Here is a 12944-nt window from a genome sequence, read left to right as displayed (position 1 = left end):
TTCATTTGGGAAATTCAGTGGTTGTAGATTCCCGGGCAACGCCGGGTACTCCTGCTAGTTATTTATAAGCATCAACTAGACAAGAATATCGTATAGACGCTCTGATAAGCCGAGTTCTAATGATTAGTTTAATATAATTACGCTGCGAAAACCAAAACCGGTGCAGTGCACAAGTGATAGGTGGGGACGTTTTCTGCGCAGATTAAGAACGCATTTGGATTGATAACGAAACGCAATTATAAATTGTAAATGAGTTGTTTATCATCCTAGAAATTGTTCTCGGTGTAATGTTTCTGTTTATTTTTGTTATTGCCTCATAAATTTCATCTGCTGTGTCTGTTGCCGTCACAGAAGGACAGTCTAAAAATTATTTTTAAAGCATTGGTGGATAAAAATCAGAGAGTTTAACTTTTTTCATCCATGAGTGGTATTTTTCCGAGCCCTGCTGCTTACACATGCATTGTACTGAGCCTTTTGGACCCCAATAATGTGCCACCCGGTGCGGACCACCCACCCCTAGCTACGCCACTGATACTGCGTGTCTGTCTGTTTGGGATGAAGGGGCAACAGTGACCCCCTAGCTTCCACAAGACTTTAGTCCAAACACGAACAAACAGACAGGGAACCATGGCGGCTTTAAAGTCAAGCCGGGGAAGTGATGTCATCAGGACCCGGAAGTGACATCATCGGATCTAGACTAAATTTCCTGTCGTCGGTCTGCCGATATAAAAGAGTAGAGATCAGAGCACTCTGCCATCCTCTGGTCTGGCATGGAATTACCTCCCTTTTGAGCCTTTCAGCTGCCTCCCATTTCGCCAGTGTGTGACCCCATTAAAAGTGTGTGCGTGTGGAAGGAGGGTAGAAGAACCCTCAAAAAGAGTCAAAGATCGGAAATATGTATTTGTATGTCACCTTGCAGTAAGAATTCTGGTAAATAAATCCCATTGCCCTTTGAGTTCAATAACCACAACCTACCCGTCCATTTCGGAATGCACTTCTGGCACCTCAATATAATCTCTCCTTTGATTCTCTCCTCAGATGGGAGTCCACCTCATGGAGTTCCTGCTCTGCAACTTGTGGAGTCGGAATCCAAACCAGAAGTGTTACCTGTAAGCGTCGAGCATCGCTCAACAACGAAGACTCTGTTTTAGTGCCCGAGAAGGAATGCCTGGAGGCAAAACCCGCCATTGTACAGTCGTGCAATCAGTTTGATTGCCCACCATCGTGGCATGTTGAAGAATGGAGGGAGGTGAGTTTCCGGTGTTATTAAATGAAGCGTGTGTTAGTAATTAATGAATACAGCAAATGCGTAGAGATTTAACACGAGGGCGGACCCAAAAATTCCCAGAATTGATCAGTGCCACGGAGTAGAGTGTAGTTTTCAGAATGCTGCTGCTAGGGATCAAATGCCTACAGGCTGGTTCATCAGCACACTGAACCGCGTCACGCTATGTTCATAGAGTGCGTATATCTGGCATTCATTATAAAATTGTGCACATGATTTGGGTGATTTTTTTTTCACTAACGCACTATTGCAGAATTTTACGACATTAAAAAAAAAAAACAAGGAAGACAAAATAACAAATTAAATATAAGCCACAGAGCAACCACGGCTTGACCAGATCCCTATCAGGTGCGAGCGCCTGCCTTGTGATTATGACGTTAGTATCAGCATCTGTCTATCTTGAACGATAATGGTAGCTCCTTGGATACTCTTGATCAATCCTGTTGTGGGCAGCATCTAGTGTAGCTCAATAACCCAATCTTGGCATGGCAGTCTCTCTGCGGGTGCTGCAGTGTATCAGTGGACTGAGTTTGCTGTTTCCGCTTTCTGCGTTGTCTTCTGTCCTCCAGCTGTTGATTGCGCTTTTATTTGCCCATCTTGACTTCTTCTTGAATATCGCGTCACCAGACAACCCCGGTCATCTACAAGACGTTCGCAACTCAAAGGGTCAATGCCTGTGAGTTTCAGGTCACATTTGCAGACATCTTTATAGCTCATTGTTGGCCAGCTCATTGGGTGATATCTGATGGCCAGCTCACTTTACATAACATCTTTTGGTATGCGGCCATCTTTCATTCAGTGCATGTGTCTCAGCCATCACAGTCGCTGCTGACAGAGGAGGAGATGAATGCTCAGGGAGTCAGCCTGATTCAACACTTTGACATTTGTTACTTTGTCACACAATGTGATGCACAGGAATCGCCTTTCCAGGTGTTTCTCCTGCCTGGCGTAGGTTGTCCAGGATTCACTGCCATACAGCAGCCTGGTACAACTTAAGTTTGGTGTTAGATAGATAGATAGTGTAGTAGGCAAGATTAAAAATGTCGTTAAATTAACTAGATAGATAGATAGATAGATAGATAGATAGATAGATAGATAGATAGATAGATAGATAGATAGATAGATAAGATAGATAGATAGATAGTGTAGTAGGCAAGATTAAAAATGTAGATAAATTAACAGGATAGATAGATAGATAGGTACAGTGCATCCGGAAAGTATTCACAGCACATCACTTTTTCCACATGTTACAGCCTTATTCCAAAATGGATTAAATTCATTTTTTTCCTCAGAATTCTACACACAACACCCCATAATGACAACATGAAAAAAGTTTACTTGAGAATTTTGCAAATTTATTAATAATAAAAAAATTGAGAAAGCACATGTACATAAGTATTCACAGCCTTTGCCATGAAGCTCCAAATTGAGCTCAGGTGCATCCTGTTTCCCCTGATCATCCTTGAGATGTTTCTGCAGCTTCATTGGAGTCCACCTGTGGTCAATTCAGTTGATGTGACCTGATTTGGAAAGGCACACACCTGTCTATAGAAGGTCCCACAGTTGACAGTTCATGTCAGAGCACAAACCAAGCATGAAGTCAAAGGAATTGTCTGTAGACCTCCGAGACAGGATTGTTTCGAGGCACAAATCTGAGGAAGGTTGCCTAAAAATTTCTGCTGCTTTGAAGGTCCCAATGAGCACAGTGGCCTCCATCATCCGTAAGTGGAAGAAGTTCAAAACCACCAGGACTCTTCCTAGAGCTGGCCGGCCATCTAAACTGAGCGATCGGGGGAGAAGGGCCTTAGTCAGGGAGGTGACCAAGAACCCGATGGTCACTCTGTCAGAGCTCCAAAGGTCCTCTGTGGAGAGAGGAGAACCTTCCAGAAGGACAACCGTCTCTGCAGCAATCCACCAATCAGGCCTTCTTAGTAAAAGGCACATGGCAGCCCGCCTGGAGTTTTCCAAAAGGCACCTGAAGGACTCTCAGACCATGAGAAACAAAATCCTCTGGTCTGATGAGACAAAGATTGAACTCTTTGGTGTAAATGCCAGGCGTCACGTTTGGAGGAAACCAGGCACCGCGCATCACCAGGCCAATACCATCCCTACAGTGAAGCATGGTGGTGGCAGCATCAGGAACTGGGAGACTAGTCAGGATAAAGGGAAAGATGACTGCAGCAATGTACAGAGACATCCTGGATGAAAACCTGCTCCAGAGCGCTCTTGACCTCAGACTGGGGCGACGGTTCATCTTTCAGCAGGACAACGACCCTAAGCACACAGCCAAGATATCAAAGGAGTGGCTTCAGGACAACTCTGTGAATGTCCTTGAGTGGCCCAGCCAGAGCAGAGCCAGACTTGAATCCGATTGAACATCTCTGGAGAGATCTTAAAATGGCTGTGCACCGACGCTTCCCATCCAACCTGATGGAGCTTGAGAGGTGCTGCAAAAAGGAATGGGGGAAACTGGCCAAGGATAGGTGTGCCAAGCTTGTGGCATCACATTCAAAAAGACTTGAGGCTGGAATTGCTGCCAAAGGTGCATCGACAAAGTATTGACCAGGTGTTGTGTGTAGAATTCTGAGAAAAAAAATGAATTTAATCCATTTTGGAATAAGGCTGTAACATAACAAAATGTGGAAAAAGTGATGTGCTGTGAATACTTTCTGGATGCACTATAGATAGATAGATAGATAGATACAGTAGATAGATAGATAGTGTAGTAGGTAAGATTAAAAATGTTGATAAATTAACAGGATAGATAGATAGATAGATAGATAGATAGATAGATAGATAGATAGGTAGATGGTCTCTTCAAGCACTACATTGTCTATGCTGATTGATGGTGATGTTGGGATGTCCTGACCCAAGACCCAGGCATGGGAGAACTGATTGATCGGTTGCTGGAGGTCCTCTGTGGTGGGCGACGCCAGTGCTGCATCATCGGAGAGCAGCAGTTCTTGAAGGAGGACTGTGTGAACCTTGGTCCTGGCCCTCAGGCACAGCAGGTTAAGTAGCTTTCTGTCTGGTTAATCAGCACACCGAATGGCATCTTGTGCATATTTCTGGCATTCATTCTACAATCGTGCCCGTGACTATTTTTTGGCAGATTTTTACGACATAAAACGAACATGGAAGTAGAAACATAATTTAAACATAAGCTGGGGAGCAATCAGGTGCGAGTGCCTGCCTTGTGATTATGACGTGGTTTGCGTTCACCTTGTCCTGAACCTTTTCCGACTTATTTGGATTTAACTCACACTGGCTCCAAATACACAGGGCCCATATTGTCCTGTTTGATACGTGAGAATCATGTTTTACAACGTTTTGTATTTTGTCAATTTGATTTTAACTTTCTGATCATTTCCAGTTTCTCTTCTCTTCACTTTGATACTTTTTCAATCTGTTCTCTTTCTGGTAGACGAAACAGTGGCTCTGAGGCTAGGGATCTGCGCCATCAATCAGAAGGTTGTCGGTTCGAATCCCGTAAACGCCAGAAGTGCCTCTACTCCATTAGACCCTTGAGTAAGACCCTACACCTGTAGTTGTGTCATCCTGGGTGTGACGTTAATCTGCATCCAGCCCTGCAAGCAGATTCCCCAACTTACAGGGAAAACTTGAGGGTTGGTGGCAGCCGCTGTAAAAAAAAAAATCTCCCACTATTCCAGTGTGGTGCAGAGATGTCACCCGCTGCCCTCGGGTCCCAGTCGAGGTGGTTTGTCGTCTATCAGCGCATGCCCCCCGACCTCCTCCTCCTCCTCTTTCTAGTGTCACCACCATAAACTGTAATTGTTTCTGGAGTCTTTCCCATCTTCAGATACCCAGAATGCTTCATTCTTGCTGTCATTTCCGACTGACGTGGTGTCAGAGGTGTGTAACATGGGGTGGCTCTGCTCTGGTATTGCAGTGTTCACATTCGTGTGGAGGAGGAACGCAATCCCGCAAGGTCCACTGTAAGAAGCTCCACTCGGACGGAAGTGTCCTCAAAGTGGCCGACGAATTCTGCAAGAACCCCAAGCCTGCGTCTCATATTCCCTGTGGGAAGATCGACTGCCCCCCACATCTCCTAGGGGGTGAATGGTCTAAGGTGAGATGTCTGAACTACACTAGCAGAAACATTGAAGAAGACAAATCATCTGTGCTCCTCATGTCTTTCATTCAGCTTATAGGTGAACACTTGTGCACAACAAACGCTCACATTTCCTTGATCGTGTCGTTACATTTACTAGCAGACACATCTTGTTATGGTACATCTGTTGGTCTTACAGAGATCTGAGACCTCTTGCCCCCTCTCACTTTGCCACCCTGGTTTAAGTCTCTCTTTTTTTTCTCTAAAACAAGCATCAGGCATCTACTGAGCTGTCTGAACTCCAGCCTCCTGGGTATCAAATAGAGGCTGCTGCCCTCTATTATTGATGCCACTATCCCGCTGTGTTTTAGAGCACCTAGGATACCCAGGCCATGACACCCCTTCCCCTCACCCACGCTGGCAGCCTCAGCATTTCCACACTGGCATTTGCAGGACCTCTGTTAATTGCATGGCAGGCCTTGTGAGAGATAATGCCTGGCACTGTGCCATCATGGTAGCCATCTCTAGGCAGCCAGGCGCTAACTCGTGTGCATAAATCTTAGGACAGAATTCAAAAATACATGCCATGAATAATTTTTATTGATGAATAAACACCATGCTGAAGTGGTTTGACGTGTGGTGGGTGAGGCGACACGCTGTATCGGTGTAAGGTCCCAACATCTCTTACAAACGAGCAGTAAAGAGAACAATGTTTGGTGTGCCAACCCTTTTGTCTTCTCTTAGCCCCACTGCCCTGCGGGTTCTGAAAGTCCTCACCTGCCTCTTGTCCCCTTGTGCAGGTCCACTGCAGACTTTGGCCGTCTGACTTGTGATCCCAGATGTGGAGATCAGGGCTCTGTGGTGGCCGTACCAGCTACTGCTGAATTCACTGTTCCTTGTTTTATGATATTGGCCGTGTGTTTGGGGGTCATTGTCAATCTCCAAAACAAAGTTGGGAACAATCAGACACCTCGCTCATGGTATTGCAGGATGGATTATAGAATCTGCCTGTGCTTCTTAGCTATTGGTGGTGGGGGGGCAGTCTTCACATGGCCCCTTCTGCCTCACCAACTGTATAATCAGCCACCCTACATGGGAACCTGCTTTCAAGGAAGACAGAGTACTACCACTAGGGCACATTTACAGGAGGAGGAGAAAGAAAGAAAGAAAGAAAGAAAGAAAGAAAGAAAGAAAGAAAGAAAGAAAGAGAAAGAAAGAAAGAACTTAAAGTCCGCGTATGTGCTGGATTAATTGTTATTTTGAGTTGTGTGGATTTATTTGAACCCGGAGGTGAGTTGGGTTGTCTGTGTTTGAGGTTGGGGGCTCATGCCCCCCTACTGGTCACTATATATTGTGGCAGATGTCTGGGGATCCTGTCCGGCTGGGACGACCTGGAAGGACCAGGAGAGGGACAATGCCTCCCCTGGGCCATGAGAGGGCAACCGCCCTGGTCTGTATGGGGGAAACAGGATCAGACCTTGGAAGCTCAACCCTGTTGGGGCACATGGCCACCGCCATTGAGTGCCCAGAGGACTATGCAGCCCTGGACTGCAGCACTAAGTATATAATCAACCACCCTACTTGGGAACCTGCTTTCAAGGAAGACCGAGTTCTACCACTAGGGCACAATTACCCAACCGGAGGTGCCTTATGATTCCCGTCCTGACTGAGATGCCCAAAGGCTATTGGATCCGGCAAGTGAGGAGAAAAAGAAAGAGTGCAGTTCATCAACCATTATGCCAGGCGGCAGAATCCCTCAGATAGAATTCCAAGTCTGGACACCCGCAGGGCTGCATGGGAGTCGGAGTTCAAAGTGCAGACCTGTAGGGATCCCAGGGGGATGACAGAGGGCACTGCCCCGGGACTTCCCTGGCTTCCGTTTGACCTGGAAGAACATCCAACTGGCCGCGTCACGCCACCAGAAATGCTCCAGGGTTCATCTTAAAAGGAGCCTGCTACTAGCTTGGAGGGACAGATTGAGGAGGCAGTGGGCAAACCACAATGGAGAAAGAAAGAAAGAAAGAAAGAAAGAAAGAAAGAAAGAAAGAAAGAAAGAAAGAAAGAAAGAAAGAAAGAAAGAAAGAGCTTAAAGCCCGTGTATGTGCTGGATTAATTGTTATTTTGAGTTGTGTGGATTTATTTGAACCCGGAGGTGAGTTGGGTTGTCTGTGTTTGAGGTTGGGGGCTCATGCCCCCCAACTGGTCACTATATATTGTGGTGGACAGCTGGGGATCTTGTCCAGCTGGGATGCCTGGAGTGACAAGGAAAGGGACAGTGCCTCTGCTGGGCCACGAGAGGGCAGCCACCCTGGTCTGCATGGGAGCCACAGGATCAGAGCTTAGAGGTTCAACCCTCGTTGGGGTCCATGGCCACCGCCCGGGGGTGCCCGGAGCACTATGGAGCCCTGGATTGCAGCACTTCCGCCACAACCTGAAGTGCTGCCGGAAGAAATTCCAGGCATACCTGGAGTGCTTCCGGGTACTCATGTGGCACTTCTGCCACTCCAGGAAGTGCCATCAGAAGATCATCATGAGGCACCAGGAGCACATCCAGGGTGTTATAAAAGGGGACACCTCACTCCATTAGTTGAGCCGGATTCGGGAGGGAGAAGACAGAGCTTGTGAGAGGAGGAGTGAGGGCGACAGAAGAAGGGTCTGAGTGTTTGTCTACTTCGGACTTTGTGAGGTAATGTACAGGGCAAAAGAAATATTAAACATGTGTGTTTTGGACATCGGGTGTCTGTCTGTCTGTGTAAGGGGCTGGAATCTCCACAATATATGTAATGAATGAGGGGCAAATCATGTGAAGACTTGGGATGCCCCGTTAAATGACTGGAATGTTCATAGAACGAGAAAATAACTAAGTAGGGCAAGGCGGGCATCTCCAGTATGGGAATGGATACAGACAACTGGTTAGTGACTGTGTGCTTTCACCAGAACCCATGTAGTACTCTACATGCCCGCAGGCCTCAACGTATGCACACTCATATAGGCCAACAAACACATACAGAAAGAAATAATCAAAAATCCACACAGAAAATATGAAATAATTACGGTACACTGTATGCTATATGCCCTCCAGGACTAATGAGCACTGAGTGGCCTGTGTCTGATCTTGTGCTATTAAAGGCTCCAATGGCAGACTGTAATGCTCATATTTCCCCCCATGCAGTGTTCCGTTAGCTGCGGCGTTGGTATCCAGAGACGGGAGACAGTCTGTCGCAGAATGACGGCCACGGGTCAGCAGGTCACGTTAAACAGATCGGAATGCACCAGCCTTCCTCCGCCTCCTCTCGTCAGGACCTGTCGCGTCAGCGGCTGCGTCAGTGAGTATCTGATATTAATACCTGACCCGCTTATGACCCGCGTCTTGGCGTGTCTTTTTATTTATTTTTTTGTATTTATGGAAGGCCGATCAGTCATTCGGATCAGTAGATCCAGTCGAGTCAGTGGAAATATTTTTTCTTTTCGCTTTGCCTCTCCATTTGTGTTTTTTAAACATAATAAAAATGTTCTTTTGGCAGCACCTTTTACAATCAAATGCCTATCTGAATGTTTTATAGCGGGCAATATATTTTTTATAAAAAGTGAATCTTTTTAACCTCAAGAGTTTACGCTAAAGTTGGAATTTCCACACTTTCGACCTTTCCTGGAGGTTTATATGAACGCACCTCAGAAGCTCTTGAGATTCTCATGGGTGATTATTTATGTTTGTATGTTTTATCACATTCTCTAAGTATTATAAAGTTAGTGTATGTTTTATAGTTGGTGTGGAGTTTGCTTGCTCTCTTCATTCCTCTGTGGGGTTCCCCTGGGTACCCTTATGTTGCTCAAACATGTGTTTTAGGTTTAATGTCACTGGATGGTTTCTGCTTGTTACCACATTCTGAGCAATAATGATAATAATAATAATAATAATTCTTTACATTTATATAGCACTTTTCTCACTAATCAAAGTCTTTAAATAGTGAGTGAGGAGCCACTTCAGCCACCACTAATGTGCAGCACCCACCTGGATGATGTGACGGCAGCCATTTTTGTGCCAGAAGGCTTACCACACATTAGCTATTAGGCGGTGAAGTGGTTGACAGTTAGACAGATAGATAGAATAGTAGGAAAGATTAAAAATTTAGATACATTTACAAGGAAAACATTTTATTATAGATAGATAGATAGATAGATAGATAGATAGATAGATAGATAGATAGATAGATAGATAGATAGATAGATAGATAGATAGATAGATGGTGTAGTAGGCAAGATACAAAATTTAACAGGAAAGGCATGTAGATAGATAGATAGATAGATAGATAGATAGATAGATAGATAGATAGATAGATAGATAGATAGATAGATAGATAGATAGATAGATGGTGTAGTAGGCAAGATACAAAATTTAACAGGAAAGGTATGTAGATAGATAGATAGATAGATAGATAGATAGATAGATAGATAGATGGTGTAGTAGGCAAGATAAAAATTAAGATAAATTAACAGGAAAGGCATGTTAATAGATAGATAGACAGATAGATAGATAGATAGATAGATAGATAGATAGATAGATAGATAGATAGATAGATAGATAGATAGATAGATAGATTGCCATAATTTAATCTAACATTCTTCACATTAAATCTTATGTTATCTTACACTCTCTTCCTTAAGTTGGCCATCGTGCCAGCAGCCTTGGCTCTTCGCTTGTCGATTTCCTTGACAAGTGACAAATTGTTGGTAATTGTAGAGTGCAGGTAGGTGAACTTGTTGTTCACTTCAAGCACTGCATTGTCTATGCTGATTGATGGTGATGTTGGGATGTATTGACCCAAGACCCAGGCATGGGAGAACTGATTCATTGGTCACTGGAGGTCCTCTGTGGTGGGCGACACCAGTGCTGCATCATCGGAGAGTAGCAGTTCTTGAAGGAGGACTGTGTGAACCTTGGTCCTGGCCCTCAGGCACAGCAGGTTAAACAGCTTTCTGTCTGGTTTAATCAGCACACCGAATGGCATCTTGTCCCTATTTCTGGCATTCATTCTACAATTGTGCCTTTTTTTTTGGACAGATTTTTACGAGACAAAAAGAACAGGGAAGTCAGAAAGAATATGAATAAGGTTTGCACAGCTTGTAATGGGAGCCTGTCTGCCATTAGTGGTTGTCTTAAAATATGCCTTAAAAATGACAGAGTTTAAGAAGAGGGCTTTATCACAATGCTATCAAGAGAGTTAGATGTGGGCCAGCAAGGTTTACACACAAAAGGATATGGAGGAAAGGTATAGGAGGAATGCTGAGAGTCACCTTCAGGCATGAAAAGTAGTCACAAAAATATGAATGATTCTTTCACAGTGGGTAACAGGGCCCCTTCTACCATTTGTGGTGGTCAAAAGTGGACTGGAGACCAGCAATGCACCTCCAAATGAGAGTTTAAGAAGATGGCTTTGCCAGAATGTCATCAAAAGAGTAAGAGGTAGGCAAGGGAGGTTTACACCCACGACGATATGGATATAAGGCGTAGGAGAAATGTTGAGAGTTACCTTTTGGTTAAATGAAAAGTATTCACATATGACAGTGGGTAACGAGGCCCTGTCTGCCATTGGTGATGGTCAAAAAGTGGACAGAAGACATGCAACATGCCCTGAAATGACAGAATCTGAGAATCAGGCTTTATCAGAACGCGATTGAGAGAGGAAGAGATGGGCAAAGGAGGTTTACACACATGAGGATATGGAGGAAAGGCATAGGAGGAATGCTGAGAGTCGCCTTCAGACATGAAAAGTATTCACATATGACAGAGGGTAACGGGGCCCTGTCTGCCATTGGCGATGGTCAAAAAGTGGAGGGAAGCCAAGCAGCATTCCTTGAAATGACAGAACCTGAGAATCAGGCTTTATCAGAATGCGGTCAAGAGTGGAAGAGATGGGCAAGAGAGACTGGCACACTCAAGGATACCGAGGAACGGCATAGAATGAACACTGGGGGTACGCGCAAGGCAAGAGAAATCAAATATCTCATATTTTTACATTTATTCTGTTATCTAATGTAGACAGTGTAGTTAATTATTCTAATAGCTGGTTACCCAGTCTGCTGCTCTCGCTCTTAAATCCCATTAAATGCTGTGGTAAAAAAATCAGGCAACAGACAGAAAAAGGTTTGGGGATGGCCACCTCGTATCCTGAAAACAGTCAAGAAAAGAAAAGAAAGACGTCTTTACAGAAGCGGAGTTCACAACTGAACTGACTGAGAGGTTGAATCTGCTCTATAAATATGGCGGATAGGAGGAAGAGGTGGAATCAGGGTGGCCAGAACAGAAACTGATGTGGCAAGAAGGGTGGATTCTGGGAAATGATGTCATCAGGGTTTGCCGGAAGTGACGTCAACAGTGGGTGGAACGCTGGGGATGTCATTGAGAGGCAGGGCCTTCGGCTAAACTGCAGGGGAAGAAGAGGAGAGAGGATCAGGTGAGAGCGCCAACCCCTGGTCTGGCTGACTAATAACACTATTTGAGCCTGTAAACTGTGCCCAATGCACGCGTGTGTGACAATATATACACGGACGGACAGCAATTCTTTCCAGAAAAAGCTTTGGAGACATTATTGTGCCCTACCTGTAAGGCTACACAGTTAAACGAAATTATTATTTTAATAAAGTAAGTACTGCTTTGCAAGAAACTAAAAGGCTTAACAGAGCTTGGAGCGTTCATAATAATAGGGGTGCTCAAAATAGCAGCATTGTGCAATCCTGGGAAGAGTTTCCAAAGGCTTATTATGGCCAACATTCTGGACTGAAAACACATAATAATATTTATGTAGTAAAAGATACCCAATAATTTTCGGAGTGAAAAGGAAGCCTGCTTTTTGAATTAGCCCATTAGCTTGCTCCATGATAACCGGTGCTCGCCTCTCTACGTTGTATACCATCGCTTGCCAGCTGAATGTCTGAGGTTAGTCAAACAGATTCAGCGCGGCTTCAAAGAATGGCTCTGGCCCGAAGTTAAAGTCAGTACTACAAGGCCATGAGCGAGCTGAATTTAATTAATCGAGGAATGCCAATGATCAAGTAGCCTTTGTGTGAACTGTGAACTAAGTGAGGCCAAGTGTTTGCTGGGGCCTCACCTGGAATAACAAAAATGTTCACACTTTTAATTCCAGTCTGTATGAGCTCATGGCCCTTGATCACGAATTCTTGAACTTTCGCCGCCAGTGATTCAACTTTTAGGGGCATCGGCCATTCTGGTAGCGTTAACTATAAATTATTCCCTTCAAGAGAAAAGCTTGTTTTTTTTTTGTTTTTAAAGGTATTAGAAACATTGCTGAACTTTACAAGAGCGGCCCATTTGCTAATTTCCTAAACATTGTGGACTCAGCTTATCAGGAAATTGGGCAGCTGCGTCCCCCCAGACGCTGGCCACTAATAGTTAAACTCATCTCATTTACTAATCAAAATACTTTTCTCTGCAAATCCCCCCACACCCCCACCAAGACCACCACCCCCCGAATCTGAAAACAGACTATGATTGTGCTTAACCCTTTATCTCCCATTAATATGGCCAAGATGGAAACTGGAAGGTCATAAGAGTTTTGAATAACAGGG

General features: G+C 44.7%; 1 protein-coding gene across 1 annotated transcript in view; it reads left to right on the top strand.

Moving 5' to 3' along the window:
* Nucleotides 1-12944, top strand: part of adamtsl3 (ADAMTS-like 3) — a 486079-nt gene that overhangs the window by 397804 nt on the left and 75331 nt on the right. The window contains exons 18-20 of the mRNA XM_039772774.1: nucleotides 1039-1249; nucleotides 5196-5375; nucleotides 8530-8683. Of these exons, the coding sequence (XP_039628708.1) occupies nucleotides 1039-1249; nucleotides 5196-5375; nucleotides 8530-8683 (545 nt within the window). The remainder of the gene's footprint in view (nucleotides 1-1038; nucleotides 1250-5195; nucleotides 5376-8529; nucleotides 8684-12944) is intronic.

The sequence above is a fragment of the Polypterus senegalus genome, chromosome 12 (assembly GCF_016835505.1).
Source record: "Polypterus senegalus isolate Bchr_013 chromosome 12, ASM1683550v1, whole genome shotgun sequence".
In the NCBI taxonomy this organism is placed as follows: domain Eukaryota; kingdom Metazoa; phylum Chordata; class Cladistia; order Polypteriformes; family Polypteridae; genus Polypterus; species Polypterus senegalus.
The sequence above is the reverse complement of the archived record's forward strand: the minus strand, read 5'-3'. Positions and strand labels throughout refer to the sequence as shown.